Consider the following 27,223-nt stretch of genomic DNA (forward strand, 5'->3'; position numbering starts at 1 on the left):
AAGTCCTAGAAGAGGACTTTACAGGTCTTGGAATCCTTGGACTCCTTCCAAGGAAGGAGGTAGGACTCCAGCTTCGAAGGCTGAGATGTCGTGTCCCTCCTGATTTCCCTTGGTGGTGGGGAACTCTCCGTGTGAGGGGAGGCTTCCTCCGAAGGTGGAAGGGAGGAGGTAGTTGCCTTGATGGTCTAACCAGTCAGCTCTACCCTCGAGGAAGTAACCACGTCTGAGACTCCTCTTTTCCTGTTCAGGGGAGAAGAAGAAGTCATGGTTCCATGCAGAGGGTCTGTTGGAGCTGCAAGATGCTCCGAAGGGCGGCCAGACAGAGAAGGATTGAAGGCCTGTATCATTGCCCTGACCATAGCACTAAACCATGGCTGCTGAATGACTGACACACTGTCACACGGATCCCCTGCTGTAGGTGGATCCACCTTAGAGGACGGCAGTTTCGGAATACTGAACCCTTGTGTAGTGGCCCGTTCCCCTTTCCCCGGCGGACGCTGAAAGGTGTTTGCGGAGAAGGAAACGAGGCAATTGTGACCTGTTAATGTGATGTTCCTGTTGCTGGTCACTGCGCGAGCACACATGTGAGTGCTGACACGTTGGCGAGCACTAGTGCACTGGCGAGCACAAGTGCACTGGCGAGCACAAGTGCACTGGCGAGCACAAGTGCACAGGAGAGCGCTGGTGTGCTGGAGAGCGTTGGCGGGCAATAAGGCACAGTGCAGCTTCTTTAGAATGCGCAGGAGAGCATTGGCGCGCAGTAAGACAATGCGCAGGGTGTTGTGCAGTCCCCTTAGACTGCGCAGGAGAGCGCAGTACGACGCTGCGCAAGAGGTTGCTGGAGAGCAGCTGGAAGCTTCGGCAATGAAGATCACTGGCGCGCAAGAGAACGCTGACGTGCAGGAAAGTGCTGGCGTGCAAGAGAGCGCTGGCGCACAGGAGATCGTTTGCGCGCAGGAGATCGATGACGCGCAGGAGATCGGTGGCGCACAGGAGAGCGCTGGCACGCAGGAGAGTGCTGGCGCGCAGGAGATCGTTGACGTGTAGGAGATTGGTGGCGCGCAGGAGAGCGCTGTCGTATAGGAGAGCGTAGGCAATCCGGATATCGAAGTTTTGGCAAGTGCTGTTGCAGCGGCGATCATAGGTTGGCTGGTGAGCACTGGGGAGCTGGCAAACGTTGCTCTCTGTGGAGTGGTTGCGCTGGAAGGCGCTGAGGACGAGCAAGTGAAGGCGGTTTGTCTAACGAACACCGAACTGTAGAGCACTGACGAGCTGGAAAGCGTGGGCGCTCTGTAAAGCATGATGGAGCAGGTTGGCACTGACGAGATGTTGGTGAGCGCTGAAGCACAGCAGGGCGCTGGCAAGCTGAAGAGCATTGGCAAGCAGCTGCATGCTTCGATAGGGCCTCAGGAGGCTGTACTGTACCATAGACAGGAACAGTGATGGTAGGTCAGCAAGTCGGCTGGTAGGAGGCACAGGAACAGGCGTGTGCCCTTTGAAAGGGCGAACATCCACCGATGGAGATCGCAAACGATCTACAGAAGAGTCCAGGACCGAAGTCCGAGGACGAGCAGCAGCGTCATCGGAAGAAGGTCGAGGGCCAGGCGACGACTGATGCGGACACTCCTCTGCGGGGGACAGCTGCGATGACGAGGCTGAAGTGCCGAAGAAGCGCCTTTTCACCGATGGTGAAGGATGACCTCTAAGGCGAAGTGGAAGGTAAGCTCAACAACGGAGACGCCCTCTAGGGGCCATTGGATCAGCAAGCTGACCATGAGCAGCAGCAGTCCTCCGAAGAGGAGTCTCTATGAGAGAACTCCCTCGAGGGGGAGAAACACTCGCAGGAGAGACAGACGTAGGACTAAGTTTCCCCCTCGAAGGATGATCAGGAATGGGAGAAACTAAGTTGGCAGTAACTGCTGGAGAATCTGGAGGGGTAGGGGCGTCAACAGAAACCACAGAAGACACCTCTGACAACACGACATCAATGATCGCAAGAAGATCTTCCTATGAAATCGACGATGACAGCTGCACACTTGCACCCCAGAGAATGAGCTTCAGCAAGGAGTCCTTGGAGGGCGGACCCGGAAGCCCTAAAGACGGCCATACCTGTAAAGCAGAATACATAAACATGGCCTCACCTGGGAGGAGAGGTGGGGCAGCTTTGCTAGGGGAAGAAACACCATCTCTCGAGAAGTAGGGTTGGCCGCAATTAAAAGGGTCTACGCTACTACTCAATGGTCTCTCTGAAGAGGCGGAACGAGTGGGAGCTTCGGAGGAAGGTCGGGAAACGGAAGAAGAGGCCTTGGGTTTTTCCCCCTTCGAAGGAACCTTCGAAAGAGAAATATTCCGCTTAGACTATACACTCCCTCCGCCGGCTGCCACTGCAGAACAAAGGAGTGCGTTGTCGTAAGTGCTGTAGAAAAGTTAGAATAAAAATAATTTTATTCAGAAATTATTTAGCTGAAAAAAAACCCACTTGGGAGAACAACCTAACCCACGGGAAAGGAGTTCCTCGAGAGGCACAGGAACCTGCATCAGAGTATGCGCTCACTCGGCCTGTCAACGTAGAACGAGGGAGTGCGGCAACATCAACGAAGAGGAGCAAAACCGCAGTCAAGCTCTGAGTGTGACGAAAGTGGCCCTCCCTCCGATGAATTAACAGGGAGTAAGCAACATCAACCTTCGAACGGAGAAGCAGAAATCCACAAGAGGACAACTCCCCTATGGAGGTGGCCTGGTCGCTGAACTCTGAGAAGCAGGGCAGGCCACCAGCCTACGGGTTGTCCAGCATCAAAGGGGAAGAGATCGTAAGAGAAGGTTTCTTCGCTATCAAGAAATGCCGCACTACACTGACACCAACACAACAACACTCCTACGGTAAAGATGAAAGAATGTTTATATATACTGTATACTGTATAATAAAATAACATGAATGATTAAATATACAGTATATACAAATAGAAGTAAGTAAATCATAGAAAAGTCAAAGGCCAGTGAAAATAAAAAGATGGGCGAAGAAAGAGATTAACGTCTACTTTCACTGAGTCAAAAGTAAAAAGTGACAAGACAACACAGGCGAGTGTGTGTGAACAGGGTAGCCGGCTACCCCTCAAACCCTCCAGCTAACTAAGAGGTAGGGCAGTTACACCTCGCTAAAAGTCTTATGGCTAGTCTTCCAGCTTCGCTGAATGTATAATCCTTATAAATACCGAGGGTTTGTATTTAGTGTCAGAATAAAATTAATTCATCATCCTTGCACTCATTGAATATGACAAACTTGTAGATAATTTGTATTTTTTCTAACTATACAAACCTTAGCTATTTAATAGGGGTATTACTTTCGGCGTAGCTGAAATGACGAGCCATTAAAATTTAACAAGGGTTTACTATCCACACCGCTGGTTAGCGGGGGGTAGGGGATGGTAGCTGCCTGCCCACCCCACCTCACACACACCTGTGCTTGAACTCACTTTGCTTGGAGGTAGGACTTCAAGGGGGATAGGGCTGGCGGGCAAGTTTGGTTAAATAGCTAAGGTTTGTATAGTTAGGAAAAATACAAATTATCTATGAATTTGTCATTTGTTCCGTAACTGGAATACAAACCATGCAAATAATAGGGGTGACTCACCCATTAGGAAGGGTGGACGTCCCAGCCAGTTCTGTCTCTTTGGCTTTGCCCGAGGGCTCGTTATTTGAGTGTGAAAGCACCCAAGAAATAAGGAGCCCCTGCACCTCGCTAGAACCTTGCTACGCAAGCTGTGTGTGAAGGTATGAAGAAGTGTGATTCGTCCTAGGAAGTTGTTCTGAAGTTCTTTAGATGGAAACTTGTAGACTAGGACTTTCCCAATACCACCTCGTCAGGGTATGGGGACGTAACAGTATTAACTTAATACTAGGAACACAAGGGAACATGGTTTACCTGCAGTGGTTTGAGGTCAGCTATGCAGAGAACCCAGGATGCTGCTTTCCCCAAGAGAGGGGATGATGAAGAAAAGAACAAGGGCCAGTCAAACCTTTTCATTCATGCAGACTAAAAACCGGGTAACAATGCCCTCAACCTTCTGCTACTTGTCCAATAAGGAGCTTGAGGTTTTAAAATAGCTGTTGTGCAGCCACCACAGGGCCGATAGAAAACGTATCGAGCCTCCTGTGGGTCACGTCTTGCAGGTAGTGGGCTGTGAACGTTATTTGACGCTTCCACACCCCAGCTTGAAGAACCTGCTTCACAGAGAAATTTCTTTTGAAGGCCAGGGACGTAGCTATGCCCCTGACATCATGTGCTCTACGAATCCATGCAGAGATGGTGTTCTTGGTGACCCTCCTCTTAGTCCTTCCTGTGCTGACGAATAGTGCTAGCACATGAAGACGGACTGCAGCTGTTCTTTTGAGGTATAGCCTCAAACTCCTTACAGGGCATAATAAGAGATGGTCTGGGTCATCTGTTACAGAACGGAGACTAGAAATCCGGAAGGAGTCGAATCAAGGATCCGCCACTCCAGGATTCTGAGTCTTAGCAATAAACTCAGGGACGAAACTGAACGTTACCTACCCCCATCCCCTTGAATGGGCGATGTCATACGAGAGACCATGAAGTTCGCTGACTCGCTTGGCCAAGGCCAAAGCTAACAGGAACACCGTCTTCCAGGTTAGGTGGCGATCTGATGCCTGGCGTAATGGTTCATAGGGAGGTCTCTTAAGAGACCTGAGAACTCAAACCACGTTCCATGGGGGAGGTCTCACTTCCGACTGAGGGCAGGTAAGTTCATAACTACGTATGAGTAGAGAAAGTTCAAGCGATGAAGAAATGTCCATTCCTTTAAACCTGAAAGCTAGACTAAAGGCTGAGCAATAGCCTTTCACTGCCGAGACTGAAAGGCGCATTTCTTCCCGCAAATACACAAGGAACTTCGCTATTGTTGGAATAGTGGCATCGAGTGGAGAGATACCCCTTCCACGACACCAACCACAGAAGACTTTCCACTTTGCCTGGTAGACTGCTGCAGATGACTTTCGCAGGTGTCCAGACATCCTGACAGCAACTTGTTGCAAAAATCCTCTCTCAGAGAGGAGATGCTGGATAGTTTCCAGGCGTGAAGTCGTAGTGAAGCTACGGGTTTGTGGAAGATGTTGGCATGTGGTTGTTTGAGCAGATTGTGTCATGGAGGGAGTTCTCTTGGTAGCTCCATTAGGAGTTGCAGAAGGTCCAGGAACCATTCCGCGTGATGCCATTGCAGAACTATGAGGGTAATTGAAAGATAGACTGATGTCCTGGTCTTGTTGAGCACCCTCCTCATCAGACAGAATGGGAGAAAGGCGTAAACGTCGATGTTGTCCCACCATTGTTGGAAAGCATCTTGCCAGAGAGCCTTGGGGTCTGGGACTGGGGAGCAGTACAGCAGGAGCCTGAAGTTCAGGGCCGTTGCGAAAAGATCCACAGCCGGAGAACCCCATAAAGTCAAGACTTTGTTGGCTACTTGATGATCCAAAGAAAACTCGGAACTCACTATCTGAGACGCTCTGCTCAGATTGTAGGCGAGCACATTCCTTTTGCCTGAAATGAAGCGTGACGATAGTGGTATCGAGTGGATTTCGGCCCATCTCAGTATCTCTACTGCTAGATGGGATAGCTGCTGCGAAAAATGGAGTTTTTATGATAAAACAAAGTTTTATGAATACTTACCTGGCAGTTATATATACATAGCTAATTATCTCTATTTCGGCAGAATTTTTCTAAACTAGGCAACCGCCTTGTGGTGGTTGGGTGGTAACACCCGTTAAAGGGTGGTAGGAGGAATCATTCCCGTTTTCTGTTCTTCAGTTCATCTATGCCCGACCTGTCTCCTGAGGGGAGGTGGGTGGGCCTTCGAATGTATATATAACTGCCAGGTAAGTATTCATAAAACTTTGTTTTATCATAAAAACTCCATTTTTATGAATAGAACTTACCTGGCAGTTATATATACATAGTTGATTAACACACTTGGAGGAGGGTGATAGACAGTAAACATCGTTGGGGAAACAACCAAAAAAGCTGTAGGATAAATAAACACCTTGATTCCTTACCTGCTAAGGTAGCTGACTTCAAAGGTTTCTGCCTCTTGAGTCGCTTTCCCTTAGGAGTGTCAGCCAGGATGTGACCTGCAGTGCTGAAAACACTCAATCGAATCTGTCAACGGGGTGAGACCAACAATCTGACTAGACTTCAGGACTACCTATTGCCCAAAATAAAAACCGCAACCTTACCAAACCAACCACCTAACATTTGCAAAGTAGATAAAAATTATCTAACTAGACTGAGGTGACTGTACACAAGTCGAAGTCCTCAGACAACCAATAAAAAATACACCAACCTATGCACAAGTCAATAAAACTAAGGTTGAGGGGAGGTAGTAACTCCTTTGCCTAATACAGAAGCCATAGCTACGTATGGTCCCAAGGTATAACATTTCTCATAATCCACCCTCACCTCTCTGAGGTAATGAGAGGTGAACACAGAGTTGCTCCTCCAGAATGTCGCATCCATAATTTGACGGAGCGACATGTTCTTGCGGTAAGCAAGCGAGGTCGCAATGGCCCTCACTTCGTGAGCTTGCTCTTTTAAACGTCCGAAGTGTTCCTCCTCACACAAGAGATGTGCTTCTCTTATCACTTCCCTCAGGAAAAAGGACAAAGCGTTCTTGGAAAGGGGCTTCTGAGGATCTTTCACAGAACACCACAGGGAGCTAGAAGAGCCTCTCACACTTTTCGTGCGAGACAAGTAGGTCTTGAGGGCTCGTACTGGACAGAGCAGCCTCTCTTGCTCTTGACCCACTAGGTTAGTCAAGTTAGGAACCTCAAAGGTCCTCGGCCAGGGCTTAGAAGGGTTCTCGTTCTTAGCGAGAAAGTCTAATCTCAAGGCACAAACTGCCCCATTCAGATTGAAGCCTACCTGTTTTTCAATTGCATGGACTTCACTAACTCTTTTAGCTGTTGCTAAGGCCAAAAGAAAGAGGGTCTTCTTGGTAACCTCCCTAAGGGGAGCCTGTGAGATGGGCTCAAATCTCTTGGTGCACAGAAATTTAAGAACCACATCAAGGTTCCAAGAAGGGGGCTTTAACCGGGTCTGCTTGGTCGTCTCAAAAGACTTCAAGAGGTCATGTAAGTCCTTATCGCGAGACAAGTCCAAGCCTCTATGCCGACAGACGGAAGAGAGCATACTTTTGTACCCCTTGATAGTGGACACAGCTAGCTTAGCGTCCTGCCTGAGGTACAACAAGAAATCCGCAATCTGGCTCACAGAGGTAGTGGATGAGGAAATCTTGTGCTTCCTACACCAAGCTCTAAAAGTCTCCCACTTGGACTGGTAGACCCTCTGCGAGAGACCCTCCTCGCTCTGGCAATAGCTTTCGCAGCTTGCGCTGAAAAGCCTCTCGATCTGACGAGCTTCTCGATAGTCTGAAGGCAGTCAGATTGAGAGCGAGGGGGTTTTGATGATATCTCTCGAAGTGGGGTTGTCTGAGCAGATTTGGACTTGCAGGGAGGCTTCTTGGAAAGTCCATCAACAAGTCCACCACCTGCGTGAACCATTCCCTCATCGGCCAGAACGGAGCTATCAGGATCATCCGTCCCGAATCGAGGAGGGCGAATTTCCTGACTACCAGATTGATGATCTTGAACGGGGGAAAAGCATAAGTGTCCTTCCCCGTCCAATCCATCAAAAAGGCGTCTACTGCTATTGCCTCCTTGTCCGGAACTAGGGAACAATAGATGGGGATCCTCTTGGATAAGTTGGAGGCGAAAAGATCGATGAGGGGTCTCCCCCACAGCCTCCAGAGACTCTGACAGACCTGTTGGTTGAGGGTCCATTCTGTAGGAAGGACCTGCCCTTTCCTGCTGAGCATGTCCGCCCTCACATTCTTCTGTCCCTGAACAAACCTCGTCAGCAGGTTTATCCTGTTCTCCTTCGCACAAAGAAGGAGCTCTCTTGCTGTCTCGAACAGAGACAGAGAGTGAGTCCCTCCTTGCTTCCTGATGTAAGCAAGAGCTGTGGTGTTGTCTGAGTTGACCTCCACAATCTTCCCAGACACCAAGTCCTTGAAGGCCTTTAGCCCCAGAAAAATGGCCATCAACTCCTTGTTGTTGATGTGCCATCCCAGCTGAACTCCTTCCCAATAGCCTGAGACCTCCTTGCTTCCTAGTGTTGCCCCCCAGCCTGACTCTGATGCGTCTGAAAACAACACTAGGTCTGGGTTCTTCTTGTGTAAGGAGATCCCTTCCCCTAACAAGGTTGGGTCCAGCCACCACTTCAGAAGAGTCTTGACTTCTATTGGAATGGGGAAGGAAAAGGAGTCTTCCTGCATCTTTCTGTTCCACGTCTTCGAAAGAAAGTGCTGAAGAGGCCTTAGGTGGAGTCTCCCCAGAGTGACAAACTGTTCGAGGGAGGATAGAGTCCCCAGCAAACTCATCCACTCCTTCGCTGTGCATCTCTTCTTGTCCAGGAAAGTTCTGACTTTTACGAGACACTTGGTCTGTCTTTCCTGAGAGGGAGAAGCCTGAAAAAGAACTGAATTCAGAACTATCCCCAAATAGAGAATAGTCTGATTCGGTCTGATCTGAGACTTCTCCCTGTTGATGACCAGGCCTAGATCTTGAGCCATCATAAAAGTCTTCCGTAAATCCTCCAGACATTTCTCCCTCGATCGTGAACGAATCAGCCAATCGTCCAGATAGAAGGATATCCTTATCCCCTCCTGATGCAGCCAACCTGACACATTCGCCATTACCCTGGTGAAGACTTGAGGAGCCGTGCTGAGACCGAAGCAAAGAGCTCTGAATTGGAAGCACTTGCCCTGCATTACAAATCTCAGGTACTTCCTCGAAGTCGGATGGATGGGGACATGGAAATATGCGTCCTGCAAGTCGAGGGACACCATCCAGTCCCCTGGACGTACTGACGCCAGCACCGACTGAGTTGTCTCCATGGAGAACTTTGTATTCTCCACAAATACGTTGAGAGCGCTGACATCCAGGACGGGTCTCCATCCGCCCGAGCTCTTGGGGACCAGAAACAGGCGATTGTAAAAGCCTGGGGAGGATAGATCCCGAACCGGTTCTATCGCCCCCTTGTCTAGCATTTGGTCGACAAGGTCTACTAGGGCCTTCTGTTTCCCCGGATCTGAGTAACGGGCTACTAAGGCCAGCGGAGCATCTGCGAGAGGAGGTTTTTTCAGAAAGGGGATCTTGTATCCTTCCTTGATGACTGAAAGGGACCAGGTGTCCACCCCTCTCCTCTTCCAAGACTGCCAAAAACCTGACAGTCTTGCGCCTACTGTCTGGAGGAGACGAACTTCATTTTCTGGAGCGAGGTCTGAAAGAACCCCTGGTATATCTTGGTCCTGATTCTTGCCTTCTCCCTCTAAAATCTGGCCTTGAAGTAGTCCTGCCCCGAAAGGGCTGCTGGAATCTCCTTTCCTCCCATTTCAAAGAAGAAGGAGGGGCTGCCAAGGGCTTACGAGCAGAACGAGATAAAAGGTCTTGGGTGGCTTTTTGGGCCAGAGAAAGTGTAATGTCATTAACCAGGGACTCGGGAAAAAGATGTTGAGAGAGGGGGGCGTAAAGAAGCTCAGACTTTTGTGCAGTGGTAACAGACCTAGAAGCAAAAGAGCAAAGCAGAGCTCTCTTCTTTAGGACCCCAGCTGAGAACAGAGCCGCCAACTCATTCGCCCCATCTCTGAGGGCCTTATCCATACAGGACATAATACTGGTAAGGTCCCTAGATCCTTCCATCTGGTCAGTTTTCCTTGCGAGAGTCCCAAGCGACCAGTCTAGGAAACTAAAAACCTCAAAGGCTCTAAAAATACCTTTGACGAGATGATCCAGCTCCGACATCGACCACATGACCTTGGCTGAGTTGAGAGCATGCCTTTTAGCAGAGTCCACTAAACCAGAGAAGTCACCCTTGGAGGAGGAAGGCACTCCCAGACCCAAAGGTTCTCCAGTTGCATACCACATACCCGCTCTTGAAGCAAGACGAGCTGGTGGAAACGAGAAGGAAGTCTTAACTGTTTGTCTCCGTTCCTTCATCCAGTCATCAATCTTCTTGAGAGCCTTCTTTGCTGAGATAGACAGCTTCATCTTGATGAAGGCCGACTGTTTCTTGGCCTTCTTTCTGTTAAATTGAGACTGAGGAGATTGAGGGGCAGCAGGTTGGAATTCCTCTCCAAAAAGTTCAAGAAGGGAGCAAGAGAGAACTTTGTAATCTCCCGCAGCGTCGGCAGGATTATCATCGTCATCAGAAACATCCTCGAGGTCCTGATCCACATCTGCAATATCCTTCGAAAGAGAAGAAGGATCCTTAGAACCCGACAAGGGCAAATCAAAGGCATCATCCTGCAAAAGACGGGTTGCATCCTGGAGTCCCGCGCTAGAAGAATCCTTGGGACGAGAGGCAGTATCGTCCTGAAGAGGCAGGGTGGTATCGCCCTGGGACCGAGAACGAGAGGCAGAGTCGTTCTGATGTCGAGAGCGAGAGGCGGTATCGTCGTGGCGACGAGAACGAGAGGCGGTATCGTCTTGGCGTCGTGAACGAGAGGCGGTATCGTCGTGGCGTCTAGAACTAGGGTCGGTATCGTCGTGGCGTCATGAACGAGAGGAGGTATCGTCGTGGCGAAGCGAACGAGAGGAGGTATCGTAGTGGCGAAGCGAACGAGAGGAGGTATCGTGCTGGTATCGTGAACGGGAGGCGGTATCGTCTTGGCATCGAGACCGAGAAGCAGCATCGTTCGATAAGGTATCGTCCCGGTATCGAGAACGAGAAACCGTATCGCCCTGGTATCGCGAAGAAGTATCGCCTGGCGAAACCACACATTCCTCATCCTGGCGTAGAGAGGGAGAAGTTTTCTTTAAAGAAGAACACCCTTCTCTCTTAGAAGCAGACTTCTTAATCGGTAACGAGTCGTCTTTACGTCTGTCAGACTGGGCGTGAGGGCGGCTAAAGGCTTGCACTAAAGTCAAAAGTTGTTCCTGCATGACAGACATAAAGGATTTAGCAACATCAGCTGGGTCTTGCGGCCCCGAAGGGGGGGGCTGACGAATAACACTCGTAGAAGGGGGAGGATCTTCGGCAGTAGGCTTCGCCCTTTTCACAGGCACGGAGTCGAAATCATCCTCCGACGGACAAGGTTCATAACTGCTAGAACCGGGAGAGAAAGAACGAGACCGTTCGTCGCGGTTCCATCTCCTCTTAGTAGGTCTTGAAGCTTCAAACTTCCATTTATGTCTGGACGAATTCGGAGAAAAAAACAACACATCCGACACGTCTTTCCCGTGACGGTCAAGAGCAGCCTGGGAATCGACAACAGGACTGTCTGAGGCGACGGCTGACCAAGGGTACGTACCTCTCACCCCCTTTCGGTCATCGACGTACCTTCTCCCTTGGTCCTGGGAGCTTGGTAGAGGTCTAGGCCTAGGGGTATGACAGATTCGGTCAGTCGCCACCTCCACTGCACTAACACAAGCACTTTCACTTTCCTTACCTTTAAAGGCCTCCATTTGTTCTTTAATGGCCTTCAACTCGGCCGCCAGGCTAGCGTACCGAGGGTCATCCGTAGAAACGGAACCTGTAGGAGGTGCAGGAGTTACTACCTCAAGGGAAGGATCAACTTCCAAAGAGGAATCAATTATAGGTTCAATAGATAAATCTACGCTAAGTTCGTCTTCCTTACCACTAACAGACTTAGACTTAGACCTAGAAGCTCTCCTAACTCTATCGAGCTCTAGCTTACGCACATAGCGCTTCATAATTAACCAATCTTTCTCATCCAAAACCTTACATTCCCCGCACCTATTATCAAGGGCACAAACAAAACCCCTACAATTAGAACAAACGGTGTGAGGGTCTACACTACCGCCATTTTCGGTAGTCTCACCTTACATTCCTTATTCGCACAGATACGGTAATGACTCTTTTCACTCATAATGAAAAAACAGCAAAAAAGCTAAGAGAAAACAAAATACACGATCACCAAAACCCCAAATCAGAGTACTTCACCAAAAAAGCAGACTGGTACACCGAGCAGGGAAAGCGAAGAAAAACTCTTAATGACGGACCAACGTGTTGTCGATCCGGCCGGCAGAGATGAACTGGAGAACAGAAAACGGGAATGATTCCTCCTTCCACCCTTTAACGGGTGTTACCACCCAACCACCACAAGGCGGTTGCCTAGTTTAGAAAAATTCTGCCAAAATAGAGATAATTAGCTATGTATATATAACTGCCAGGTAAGTTCTATTCATAAAAAGTACCTCCTTGTTTGTTGATGTAGGCCACTATTGTGGTGTTGTCGCTCATCACCACCACAGAGTGACTTGCCAGGTACTGTTGGAACTGTTGAAGGGCCAGGAAGACGGCCTTCATCTCTAGGAGATTTATATGGAGATACTTTTCTGACTCTGACCAAAGGCCTGAGGTCGTGTGGTGCAGCACGTGGAGCCCCTACCCTTTCTTTGAAGCATCCGAAAACAGCATCAAATCCGGGGGGAGGACGAGAAGATCCACTCCTTTTCACAGGTTCTCGTCTGCCACCCACCACTGGAGGTCCGTCAGTTCCGCAGGTCCCATAGGGATCTGGACGTCCGGGGAATCATAACCTTGATTCCACCGGGACCTGAGTTGCCATTGGAGGGATCTCATCCTGAGGCGACCGTTGGGAACTAGACGAGCCAGCAATGAAAGGTGACCGAGGAGACGTAACCACGATTGGGCTGGAAGTTCTTCTCGTCTGAGAAAAGGACTTGCGACCTTCCTCAGCCTTGCTATCCTGTCGTCTGATGGGAAAGCTTTGTGGAGATTGGTGTCTATAATCATGCCTAGTTATACCAGTCTTTGAGTGGGAAGTAGTGAGGACTTCTCGAGATTTACCAAGATCCCCAGATCTTGGCAAAGTCTCAGAAGTTTGTCCCAGTGTTGAACAAGGGATGACACCAAGTCTGCTAGGATTAACCAGTCGTCCAGATAACGGAGGAGACGGATGCCAATCCTGTGTGCCCATGAAGATATTAGGGTGAACACTCTGGTGAAAACCTGTGGTGCTGTGGAGAGACCGAAGCACAGCACCTTGAACTGGTACTTTTTGTTGTCTAGGCTGAATCTCAAGTACTTCCTTGAAGACGGATGGATTGGGACATGGAAGTACGCGTCCTTTAGTTCCAGTGTGCACATGAAGTCATGCGGTCTCACTGCTAGTCTGACCGTGTCTGCGGTCTCCATGCTGAACGGAGTTTGTTTGACAAACTTGTTCAGAGCTGAGAGGTCGATGACTGGTCTCCAGCCTCCAGACGCCTTCTTTACAAGAAAGAGTCAACTGAAGAAGCCTGGAGACTCATCGAGGACCTCTTGGACAGCGTCCTTCTTCAACAGGGTCTGGACTTCTACCTGAAGGACTTGCCCCCTTGCCGATCCCATGGCAAGGGAACTCAATGACACTGGATTTGTCGTCAGGGGAGGTAGAAATGTTGTGAACGCGACGCGATATCTCTGACTGATTACGGAAATCATCCAGGAATCGGCTCCGAGTTGCTTCCACCTGTCTGAGCAACTTTGTAGGCATCCCCCCACTGGTGGACATGCAGGGGGACTGCCAATCCTAGCATTTGCGGCCTCGGCTGCTCCCTCTAGGATTCTTGCCTCCCCTGGAGAACTTTTTGCCTTTCCTCTCCTTGACAGGAAAGGGCTTTTCGCTGCTGTCGTTGGTTTAGCGGTCTTGGTTGGACGGGACTGCTGGGGTGCTGGAGGCTTATAGGGCTTAGATGTTAAAGCCCTATGAAGAAGGGAGTCTTGATGAGACTTCCTCCACCTCTCAGCGGCCTGTTCCACATCCTTAGGCTCAAACAGGATGGATCCTTCTAAATAAGAATGTCTGAGCCTATTGATCTCGGTTTCAGGGACCTTCTGATGGAATCTCTCAGCCACCGCATCCCGACGTTTCAGGATGGTGTTTGCCCACAAGTTCGAGACTTGGTGGGCCAGAAAGTCGATCGTGCGAGTGCCTGAGAGAAGGAACGTCTCCATAGCTTTCCTGGTACGTTCTTTGGAGAAATCCTCAGAGTGTATCAGGATACCTAAGGTCCCTAACTTCGTGGCTTGCATAGCACACTTCGCAACCTTCTCCTGGTTAAGGATCTCGGTTGCAGAGAAGGAGACCTGCCGGTTGGAGAGTATCTCAAGAGGGACTCCCATGGTAAGCTCTTCCGAGTGGTAGAGAGGAAGAGCTAAACAAGGCTCCTCCAAGATCTCAAAGTACCTCCAGGGGGACATCTCGGAGAGCTGTACAGCGATCTTGTCTCTGGTACTCTTAACCCCCTGAGACCACGGTAGAGCTGCACTGCCGTTAGAGGGTTTCTGAGTACCGAATACATGGTCCAAGACCGTGTCCTTGCCCTCTCGAGGAGGGATCTCTGGGTCGGAAAACCCATTGAGAGCCCTCATTAGAGTAAGAACTTGCCAAAACACATGTTCTGATTCCTGCTGTTCTCCTCCTGACGTTGGACTTGCAGCGAAGTCTCCTGTCCCCAAAGGCTCTTCTTGGGGAGAGTCGCGGACGTTCTCCGAGTGACTAGTTGGCTCCGTCCTGGTTCTTGTAGAGGACTTTGGCAATGTCTTAGGGTCCTTAGAATCCTTCCTGGGAAGGATATAGGACTCTAGCATTTTAGATGGTAAGTTCCTTCCAGCCCCCATTTGAGAAGACTTCTCAGCTCATGGAGAGGCTTCCCTCATTGGTGCGATGAGATAAAGTCTCACCTCACGTGATTCCCCTGAGGACGGGAAATCTTCGTCTGACAGGGAAGGAGAGATAGTCTGGGGGAAAGAAGGAACCTGTCTCGAAGTCTTGCGTGGAGTCAACTTAGCCCTAGGAGAAGTTACCGCGTCCAGAACTCTTCTTTTTCTCTTCAAAGGGGTAGAGACAGCCAAGGATCTGTGACCTAATTCAGAGAAAACAGGCTTGAACGCCTGTGTCACTGCTCTGATTAGTGCACCGAACCAAGGCTGTTGGCTGACAGACGCACTGTCAGACACCCCCTTTGAAGGGACAGGGATAGAAGGATCCCTGGGAGGAGTTCTCATAGGTGGGTTCGCCTGGAAAGGCTTAGGGATCCTGGACCCCTCTGGATGTTTCCCTTCCGCCACAATATGCGCTGTTATGCGTTTGCGGGGAGGGGGAAGAGGGGACAGCGACCTTGCCGTGCGTTGTTCAGCAGTCTCGCGCGGGGGCGTGTAATGGTGCTCGCGCGATGGAGAATACCAGGAATCGCTCGCAGGAGACTGATGACGCGCGCGGGAGACTGATGGCGCGCGAGCGCGGGAGACTGATGGCGCGCGGGAGACTGATGGCGCGCGCGCGGGGAGACTGTGGGCGCACAGGAGCGCGCGCGGGGAGACTGTGGGCGCACAGGAGCGCGCGCGGGGAGACTGATGGCGCGCGCGGGGAGACTGATGGCGCGCGCGCGGGAGACTGTGGGCGCACAGGAGCGCGCGCGGGAGACTGTGGGCGCACAGGAGCGCGCGGGGGGGACTGTGGGCGCACAGGAGCGCGCGGGGGGGACTGTGGGCGCACAGGAGCGCGCGGGGGGGACTGTGGGCGCACAGGAGCGCGCGCGGGGGACTGTGGGCGTACAGGAGCGCGCGCGGGGGACTGTGGGCGCACAGGAGCGCGCGCGGGGGACTGTGGGCGCACAGGAGCGCGCGGGGGGGACTGTGGGCGCACAGGAGCGCGCGGGGGGGACTGTGGGCGCACAGGAACGCGCGCGGGAGACTGTGGGCGCACAGGAACGCGCGCGGGAGACTGTGGGCGCACAGGAACGCGCGCGGGAGACTGTGGGCGCACAGGAACGCGCGCGGGAGACTGTGGGCGCACAGGAACGCGCGCGGGAGACTGTGGGCGCACAGGAACGCGCGCGGGAGACTGTGGGCGCACAGGAACGCGCGCGGGAGACTGTGGGCGCACAGGAACGCGCGCGGGAGACTGTGGGCGCACAGGAACGCGCGGGGGAGACTGTGGGCGCACAGGAACGCGCGCGGGAGACTGTGGGCGCACAGGAACGCGCGCGGGAGACTGTGGGCGCACAGGAACGTGCGCGGGACACTGTGGGCGCACGCGGGAGAATATTCACGCGGGAGAATATTCGCGCGGGAGAATATTCGCGCGGGAGACTGTTAGCGCGCGCGGGAATATATTCGCGCGGGAGACTGTTGGCACGCGCGGGAGAATATTGGCACGCGCGGGAGAATATTGGCGCGCGCGGGAGAATATTGGCGCGCGCGGGAGAATATTGGCGCGCGCGGGAGAATATTGGCGCGCGCAGGAGAATATTGGCGCGCACGGGAGAATATTCACGCACGCCTGGGTGCACAGGATCTGGGCGTTGAGTGCGCGGGCGAGAGCTCGTGTGTCCCTGAAGAAGTCGTAGGGCGAGCGCGCACAGGAGAGATACCCCTGGCGTGCGGGCGCGCAGTTGAAGCCTGTGCTGCTCGTGGGCGTGCGTCTTGTGGGTGTGCGTCAGAATGATGGCGCGCAACTGCAGGAGAGGATGGGCAAGGGCGCACGTGCGTATCCTCATGGATGCGTGCAGGTGAATGCGCGCGTCGGCGCTATGGCGAGCGCTGGCGCATAGGCGAGTGCTGGCGCATTGGCGAGCGCTGGCGCATGGGAGAAGTCAACTTGACTTCCCAACAGCGCCCAGATCAGAAGATCTTGGGCGCGCAGGAGAGATGACTGCTGGGCGTGGGCGCTGGCGAGTGCTGGCGCGCAGGAGATCACTGGCGCGTAGGAGGTTGATAGCGTGCAGAGGAGAGCTGACGCGCATGTGAGGATTAGCGCGTAGCTGGGCATGGACGAGTATCTGTTTGCTCAGGCAAAGCCTGGCGCGCAGGAGAACTTGGGCGCGTATGCTCAGGTGCATAGCGCGTATGGGAAGTATGCGCGCGCGCGTTGGCGCATACGCCCTTGAGGCCCTGTATTAGGGTTAGATGACGAGGCCTGACGAGCGTGGAGGTCAGGTTTCGTTGGCGCGTAGCGGACATCAGCATCCAGGAAAGGCGACGGCAGGTCGGCAGGTCTGACGGGTGGAAGGTCTACGTGTCCTTTGAAAGGACGACCTTCCACCGAAGGGGATCGTGAACGATCCGCAGAAAGGTCCAAGACCAAAGCAGGAACAATCAGTGATCGATGACAAGGCTCCTCTGCGGGGGACTGCAACGAAGATGTAGATCCAAAGAAGCAGCATCACCGCAGGTGAAGGAAGGCCTCTCTGACGAAGAGGAAGGCGAGCCTTGCGACGAATACGCCCTCTGGGGGCCGTTGGATCAGCAACCTGACCTTTTGCAGTCCTCGAAGAGAAGTCTCTGTAAGTGAACTCCCCCGAGGGGAAGAAACACTAGCAAGAGAGACTGTTGTACTTAGTTTCTCCCTCGTTGGTTGAACAGGACCGGGAGAAACTAAGCCGTCAGCTACTGTAGGGTTTGAAGAGGCAGAGGTGATGGGTGATACCGCATTGGATACCTCTGACACCACAACGTCGACAATCGACAGAGGATCAACATCTGCCGGAGGCGGTGATTGCTTGACAGCGGCACCCAATCGGATGTAGTCAAGTAAGACTTCCTTGGAGGGCGAACCCTCGAGCCCCAAGGAAGACCAAAGCTGAAATAAAGGGATTAGTGACAGATCCTCCCCCGGCGGGAGAGGTGGAGTTGCTTCGCTAGGTTAAGCAATGCCATCTCTCGAACCCCAAGTTTGGAAACCAGTACAACGGTCTACGCTACCACTCAACAGTCTCTCGAAAGAGACCGACTGAGTGGGAGCTTCGGAGGAGGTTTGAGCAACGGAAGAAGAGGCCTTGGGTTTTTTTCCTTTCAAAGAAACCTTCGAAGGAAAAATATCCCGTTTGGACTTCTTCCGTCGCCACGAAAACCTCTCTCACTAGGAGGTAGACCACTCCCTACACTCACTACACTTGTTATCGCTATCACACTGTTGACCTCTACAGGAAGGACAAAGGGCATGAGGGTCGGTCTCGACCGCCGACATGAATGTTCCACCAGGGCGGTCGGGTAATCCAGGACAGGTGCGCATAATGGCAGACGCCAACTTCACACACAAAACTGTCAAAGAAAAAGCAAAGAAGCATTAATGGCTGCCAATGACCGGCGAGGATGACAGTGACGTCCGACTACCATCCGAGCTGAGAGTAAAGTGAGTTCAAGCACAGGTGTGTGTGAGGGGGAGGGGGTAGCATGCTACCCTCCCCTACGCCCGCGAACTAGCGGTGTGGGTAGTAAACCCTCGTTAAATTTTAATGGCTCGTCATTTCAGCTACGCCGAAAGTAATACCCCTATTAAATAGCGTGGTTTGTATTCCAGTTACGGAACAATTATAAATCGCATACACTGCAGAGTACAGGAAATAAATCACACAATATTAATGCACATCAGTACTTAGCTGTTCATTTCTATATTTCCCAATTTCTTGCAACACATTTCACTTTTAATTCCATTTTGCTTATTTTTCAGACTTGGTCTCTGTATTCTAGTGATCATTCCCATAACTATTTTGATATATTCTTACCACAGCTGTGCATTCTTTACAAGTCAACATGCTCAACATTACAAAAAATTTCTATACAAGTCAAACTGCTCACCATTACAAAAAAAATTCATAAAACAAAACCCGTTTCTCTTGAAGGGCTACATAGGCACTGATATTCTAAGTATAAAATTATAGGAATCAATACTTCCATAATATTTTGTATGAAATACAAGTTCCAACAAATGTTTACCCATATCTTGAACAATTTCCACTTTTCAATTTTATTGGGGTTACTGCACAAGAGGGCACTATTCCCAAGCAGACTTTTTCACTTTCAGGTCAGGGAAATGGTCCGTCTCCAGGTAGGTAAGAATTTATAAATTGATTGAATTTATGAATTAGAGCTGGAGCCATTCAGCAACCAGGTCACATGGGGGATAATACCCCTAGTGTGACGATTTGAACGATCCCCCGGTCTCAGAATTCTCCTTGATAATCTGCGCATGCGCGAACATTACCGTTTGCCAGTGCATACGAGGTTGATGTTTTATTTTCCTGAAATGTTAGCGTACGCAGCTCAACATTACCGCTTGCCAGTACATACGAGTTTGATGTTTTATTTTCATGCGAGCGAAGCGAGCTAATGGCGGAAAAGAACCATTATACAATGTCAAGGAGAATTCTGAGACCGGGGGATTGTTCAGACCGTCACACCGGGTTTACACAATGAAGTAAAATTTAAGAGGTTGGGCAACAACATGGAAGAAAATAAATAGGAACAGAGGTATAGTAGGATAGGCCACAGTGCCCCAAGTAAGGTTGGGTTAGGTTAGGATGTGTATTGTGGATTCTGTGCATTCAAATTAGCCAAAAAATGCATTCAAAGAATATTTTCACCTCTCGGGTCTAAGAGAGAAAGAATATATTTCAGAACATAGACTTTTAAACTATTGTAATATTTGGAGTCATTTTATATAACGACGGACAAGAACTCCTGTGGGCAAAGAACACCACCTGACCTAAACTTACCCATCTAACCTAACCTAAAAGCCATGTCCTTACCTATTTACCTAACGGAGGGGTGTTAGCCGCCCTGAGAGCTCCCCTTAGAGTGCCATATTCTTATTGATATGATTGAGAATAAGGGAGTTATGGGGCATGGCCGTCAGCATACAACCCAATCCATTTTTTTATTAGGAAATGTTGTCACAACCGGATATATGATAATGCCCATTTATACTCCATCTCTTCAACTTTCATAGCTACTTTTGGAAGCAACAGAGGCCTATCTGTTTTATTTCTGTATATCAATGGTTCTTTCTAAATACAATGTCCCAAAATTGCTGACCTTACATTTCAACCCGGTCTCAGTCTAGGCCTAGACTAGACACTTGGGACAGGCTGGTGTGATGGTCTGAACGATCCCCCGTCTCAGAATTCTCCCTGATAATCTGCGCATGCGCGAACATTACCGTTTGCAAGTGCATACGAGGTTGATGTTTATTTTCCTGTAATGTTAGCATGCGCAGCTCAACAATACCGCTTGCTAGTACATACGAGCTTGATGTTTTATTTTCATGCGAGCGAAGCGAGCTAAAGGCGTTCGGCGGAAAAGAATCATTATACAATGTCAAGGAGAATTCTGAGACCGAGGGATCGTTCAGACCGTCACACCGGGCCAGCATGACTAGCTTAGGCCTAGCATAGGTTTAAATTTGTAAATGTACAGAATCAAACTTATGTCAAGGCCTAGGCTAACCAGACCAATAAGATTTGGCGTTAATAAGATATTCAGACTCAATAATATTAACAAAAAGCCAATGATGACGACATACCTTACACTAGAGTACGCAACAAATGACAGGAGCACCAGTTAGCAATGCACTAGACTAACGAAAGCCACTGTGGTCTACCGGTAATTTCCTTTATCTATGTTCGTTTCACACTTAAACATGATGTGTTTGTATTCAAAATACCAACATACAATGCACACGATAAAAACAAACTAAAAACACAGGATTCTCTAAACTTATATACACCAAAGAGGGTGACAGATGAATGACAAATGAGAGTGATACCACATTTTCAAACATCCCTCTCGTTTCCGAACAGGTGTTTGTTATTGTCGGAAAAAAACAGATATTAGTTGATAAAATATGAGGAATTATCAGAATCTCTATGTCTCTCTTATAAACTACTATACAGTAATGGATGACTATTCCTTTTTCATTATTTAGAACATTTACTTATACAAGTTTTTTTCCGGAAAGACGCAATATCACGGGGATAAGGTAAAAAAAGGTTAAATGACCGACCATTTACGTATATATATATATATATATATATATATATATATATATATATATATATATATATATATATATATATATATATATATATATATATATATATATATATATATACACAGCAGGAGAATTACATAAATTCCCGAGCTCCAAAACTCACCTGGTTATATTACATAAGTCTGTTACAGTTGAAAAACCATACCCGAGCTCTGAGAATAATACGCAACTCCCAGACGGCAATATATGTGAACACTGAATATCCAGAGGTCTCTTACGTTACACTCAAAACAAAACTGGGTGGTTATTCAAGTGAAATATTCAAAACCAACCTCTTACTTCAGTTTTTAGTCAGGGAATATGAGCAAAGCACTGAGAAATAATATCGGTGATTGAAATAATACACACTACATATATATATATATATATATATATATATATATATATATATATATATATATATATATATATATATATATATATATATATTATATACATATACATATATATACACATGTACATATATATACACACACATATATATATATATATACATATACATATATATATACATTATATATATATATATATATATATATATATATATATATATATATTCTATAAAAAGTTAACAGCAATTCACAAGGATTAACACCAAAAAATAAATAATTTGATATATTAAATCTGAACTAAACCTTAGCCTTAGACAAAAGAAAGATACTTTAAAGAAATATATATACAATTACTTGTTTCACTGGAAAATAATTTATAAAAATATCTAATTTTGATAATTAATTAAAAGAGTGAACACTTTAACACTAATGAACATACAATAATGAAATTTGCATATATGTAACTGTTACACTTATGAATTTTGGTTCACACAAGGTTACAGAACAGTTAAGCAAAAATTTCAATGCACTTACTGTTTAACCTACATCTCACAGGGCCTATTACAAAAATTTATGTTAAAATGTACTTAAATTAACACAATACAGTTGAATTAACATCCAATAATTTCACCAACGTTTGAACAGCACCATATGTTGGGTAGAAATCACTCTTCACGTTTAAGAGTACACACTTGAGAAGAGAGAGGGCAGCCGGATATTGGCTCTTTCAAAGGGATAGGCTGGGTCTCTTCTGCTGTTTATGCATTCCTAAGGTCTATATATATTGAATTAATTCATCTAGAAATTTCTATTATATCATTCTCGCAGCGTGGGGCGCATGGCTCTAGCAGCTTAAGGTTGCCAACATAGTAATTTGAAAAAGGGGTACTAAATGAGCTTGCGAGGCAACTCCCTTCAGCTAACTCCACCCACCTCCTTCTCGTAACAATAAAAAAAAGAGTAAATCTCATTCAAAAATTTTCATGCACTTTCTAACCATAAGTGATCATAAAAAATGGCATAATCCCTTGTGCTCATACCTCGTGTGTTATACAGCATACCTAAAAGTTTACATAAGACTTTGTAACAGAACTACAAGAAATAAAAAGTTAATTCTTAAAAATAACGTAAATTTGCATATACTAAATTGAATGAAAATACAATTAATTAAATACATTACTTAAACCTACATGAGTGGAACTCACCTTACGAGCTGGCTATATATCTCTTAAATACAAAAATAAAATACATGATTGAATATTTACTCTTATGCTAGACCAGCTTCATAAGAATATATATATATATATATATATATATATATATATATATATATATATATATATATATATATGTATGTATATATATATATATATATATATATATATATATATATATATATATATATATAATGGATTTTGACATCAGAAGATAGCCATGTCGTCCTGATGGAAGTTCCTCAATGGCAGCTTTCTATTTGCGATATTTCTGCGAGTGATATGCCAGAGAATTTTATCTGAGAGGTATCACAGAGTCCTAATATATGTATATATATGTATATATATATATATATATATATATATATATATATATATATATATATATATATATATATATGCGTGTGTGTGTGTGTCCAGGACATGAGACCAAAATTAAAAGAATGATAAGCATGGGATAGAGAGGTTTTGTTAAACAATATAAGATTATGAAATGTAAAATGCCACTTTCTCTAAAAAGAAAATAATTTAATCAAATAGTCATATCAGCATTAAATTATGCTTAAGAAACGTGGAGCTTTATTAAAGCCTTAAGAACATGAGCTAGTATGCTAGTATATATATATATATATATATATATATATATATATATATATATATATATATATATATATATATTTCTTTCCAGTCACAGACAGCTCTCCCTGTCCCTTGGGTATGGTGAGAGGGATTAGTCATACCCTGATGAGAGTGGTGGTGCATGTGTGTGGATATCTATCTACATGGTTGCCCGCCATTTTTGACGGTTCGCGTACACTAATATATATCTTCCTTATATAATGTCTCAAAATGAAAATTTGGTCAGTACAAGTTCTACCTTTTCGAAATCTTGCTCGCTCATATCTCAGCTTCTCATCAATCCTTATCTCTAGTCTCTTTAGAATAAGCATTGTATATGTTTTCATAACAACTGACGTTGTAATTATTGCAATCAGCAAGGTCTAATTTTTTGCCTTTTTCACCAACACTTCTATCTCCCATTCATCAGTTTTTTTTTTTTTCTATGCCACATTCTACAAAATAATCTTGTAAGTATTCTGAGGGTCATTTCATTTTCAGTCAATATAATCTCAACAGTTATTTCATCATAACCAGGAGCTTTCCATCTCCTTAGTTTTTTAATGATCGCTTCGACTTCAAACACACTAAATTCATTCATGGGCACATCAAGGTGTTCATCAACTTCAGGTATATCAATCAAATTATTCCCTTCATATCTCCTTTTCATGACTTCACTAAAGTGTTCGATCCAACGTTGCTTTCCTTCATCCTCGGTTGTTTTTAACAGATCCATCTCTCTTTTTTATGTATATACGTTTTTTCTTCTTTGCCCCATTAGAGATTTCATTAATAATTCTATGAGCGATTCTTACATCATAGCCACTTCCTGAATTCATATCTTTGTCAGCTTCATCTGCTTTCCTGTCTAAATATTATCTCCAATCATTCCTGGCTTTTCTTTAGACCTCACTATCAATACTAGAATACTTAGCATTCTCTACCTTGTAATTTTCATTACTACCTCGAAAACTTTCAACAATCTATTTCTTTCTTTGTTTCCTTTTTATAGTACCCCACATATCATTCGATATCCATGGCTTTCTCCTTGTAACTGCGTGTCTCAAAACTTCACAACCAACTGACTGATATATGTTCTTAATGTCACACCATTCTTAATTAATTGTCTGTTCTTTGTCTCTTGAAGTCTCTAAGACTGCAAATCGATTCCTACATTAATTGCAAATGTTTCTTTGTGCTCATCTTCTAGAAGATTAGTTATGTCAAACCTTGGTATTTCCTGTTGGGTGCTTTCAGTTTAAATTTCAGTGTGGCAATGAGGAGCTAATGGTCACTACCAACATCTGCACCTTTATAACTTCTTACATTTCTCTCTTTATTAATAGCATTACGATCTATTTGATTTTTGAAATTGCTACATGGTAAGCACCATGTATATTTGTGGATGTCCTGGTGCTTGAAATGAGTACCTCCAATGACAAGATTGTTTGTTGAACAGAAACTTATGAAATGTGCTCTAGTTTCACTTGCAACTTCGCAAAAACCCTCGACACCCATCACATTCTCTATCCCTTGAATATTCCTTCCAACTTTAGCATTCAAGTCGCCAATTAAAATTTTCATCTCTCTCTCAGAGATCTCATCTATTACCCCCTTGCAGTTCTTCATAGTATTCATCTTTCCTTTCTTTTGGGGAAATCACTTGTTGGTGCATACCAAGCTATAATACTCATGTTGCACTGCTTTGGTTTAAATTTTGCATGTAACAATCTACTATTTACAGCTCTCCATTTCGTTAATGACTTTTCTGCCCTTCGTGTCATCATCATTCCTACCCCTTCTCTTCCAACTCCATTTGTTCTTCCTGAGTAGATATATATATTGCCTTGGTCTTAGGTTTCCTTACCAATCCCCTAAGCCTTGTGACGTATTTCACTTTTTGCCAAGATATCCAAACTATATTTCATAGATTCACTCTCCACTTGCTGTAACTTCCCAATCTGATTCATGGTTCTAATATTGCAATTACCAATTTTCAATTTTTCTTTAGTATTTATAAACTGAAACTGGGAGATTCTTAGCAGCCCGTTATGCCCGTGACTGGGGGCCAATCTGTCATCATCTCTTCCCATTGGCTGACTAAATCCATAAGGGTTTCATTGGCTAGATTCATCAAAGGAAAGGATAACCAGTTCCTTGTGAAGCACAGTGCCTATCTAGCTAAGGTAAGTGACCATGTTGGTCCATACTGAGATTCCAGTAAGATCAGCCGCCAGGCATCAGGAGTAGAAACCGAAGAGACACTTTGTCTATTGCCTTAAGCCCAATCCGTCACCCTGCTGCCAGTGATTTCATCGAAATATAGGAGGGCATTTCTTCCTCACCCAACGTTCTCCCTACTCCACCAAGTTTCTCATCCACTTGTATAACCGTTGGCAAACATAGATTGCTAAGATATACCACCTAGCACGGTAAAGGATATTGTGAGTTAAATGGCAGGACAGGATTAGAAATGAAACTATAAGAGATTTTTCTCGAGTGCCTTATATGGATGAGATCATGGTGAGGGGTAGATAAAGATGGGAGTACACTAAGAGGATATTCTAACAACATGTAAGAAAAAGAAATGAAAATGGATAGGACATATAACGAGAAAGACAGATAATAGACAGAATGGATCCCTAGATATTGGAAACGAAGCAGGGGAAGGAAGAGAAGATGATTGATTGACAAGCTAAGAAAATTTAGGGTACAGAATTGCCTAGAGCATTCAGATTGCCCGAAGATTTCTACGGCCGAGGGCTCTTGGTCATAGTCTCCAATTGATTAGAAAGGCCATAAATAGATGCCAGTGGAATGACATGTCTGAAAGCCTTTGTCCTGTAGTAGACTAATAACAGCTGATGATATATATTTATATGTATATATATATATATATATATATATATATATATATATATATATATATATATATATATATATATATATATATACAGTATATATATATATAAGGTTGCTAGGCACCCTCACTGATAGTCAAGAAGCTAATATGGCGACTGCCTCTGGCCTTATTGGTGGTACAGTACATTAGTAATCATTCAAGACCTGGTAGGAATAAATGAAGGTCTTTACGAAGATTAAACGACCTGTGGTGGTTTTCTTCAGACTTAAAAGAATACTGAACGTTTACACACACACACACACACACATATATATATATATATATATATATATATATATATATATATATATATATATATATATATATATATATATATATATATACATATATATATATATATATATATATATATATATATATATATATATATATATATATATATATATATATATATATATATATATATATATATATATATATATATATATATATATATATATATATATATATAAGTGTGTGTGTGTGTGCCAAGAATGTTTTTAATTTCCTGTACTTGGTATGTCTGATAGCAAACAATTTTACTCATGGATTATAAATGTTGTCAATTTTTTTTTCAGACAGATGTTATCTAGGCTACTTTTGTTAGCCTAAGTCATCTCATTTTCTTTTGCTAAACGTGTTTCACTATATATATATATATATATATATATATATATATATATATATATATATATATATATATATATATATATATATATATGCATACATACATATGAACAACATTAAATGCAGCCATTTTTAGTCCACTGCAGGACAAAGGCCTAAGAAATGTTAATTCATGTCTGGGGTTGGGCCAGTTTTCATCACCACGCTGACCAGTACGGATTGGTGATGGTGGGAGATTTTCGTCTGATCGCTCACAGCTAACCAACCTAGTATAATCATGGTAATACACAAACCTTTAAAGTGTGTTAAGTTATCCCCACTCAGAAAGTGATATATATATATATATATATATATATATATATATATATATATATATATATATATATATATATACAATTATACAATTATGTCTCACGGGTCTGGGCACCAAAAATATATTATGTTGTATGGCTCGTGACTGGGAACCAAACATATATAATTTATACTACGACTGGTAAGTTAATCAAACTCTCAAATTCCTAACTCACTTGTTTGATTTTACATTAAAATTGTTACACATTAAGATATTAATATACGAATTCGGAGACAGTCAAATAACTCCTA

General features: G+C 45.8%; 2 protein-coding genes across 2 annotated transcripts in view; both read right to left on the reverse strand.

The window, feature by feature from the left end:
- The window catches only part of LOC137642681 (centrosomal protein of 135 kDa-like), a 495,143-nt gene extending 474,484 nt beyond the window's left edge, over positions 1-20,659 (reverse strand). Inside the window, exon 1 of the mRNA XM_068375458.1 lies at positions 20,400-20,659. The gene's annotated coding sequence lies outside the window, so the exon portion shown is untranslated. The remainder of the gene's footprint in view (positions 1-20,399) is intronic.
- LOC137643266 (uncharacterized) lies at positions 186-1,301 on the reverse strand. Its single transcript, XM_068376106.1, has one exon. It carries the CDS (start codon positions 1,299-1,301, stop codon positions 186-188), a length of 1,116 nt encoding a protein of 371 aa, XP_068232207.1.
- Positions 20,660-27,223: the final 6,564 nt, after the last annotated feature.

This window comes from Palaemon carinicauda, chromosome 6 (assembly GCF_036898095.1).
Source record: "Palaemon carinicauda isolate YSFRI2023 chromosome 6, ASM3689809v2, whole genome shotgun sequence".
NCBI classification, from domain to species: Eukaryota; Metazoa; Arthropoda; class Malacostraca; order Decapoda; family Palaemonidae; genus Palaemon; species Palaemon carinicauda.

Coding starts and splice junctions, on each gene's coding strand:
- LOC137643266 (XM_068376106.1), bottom strand. CDS start 1,301: ATGCTTTACAGAGCGCCCACGCTTTCCAGCTCGTCAGTGCTCTACAGT.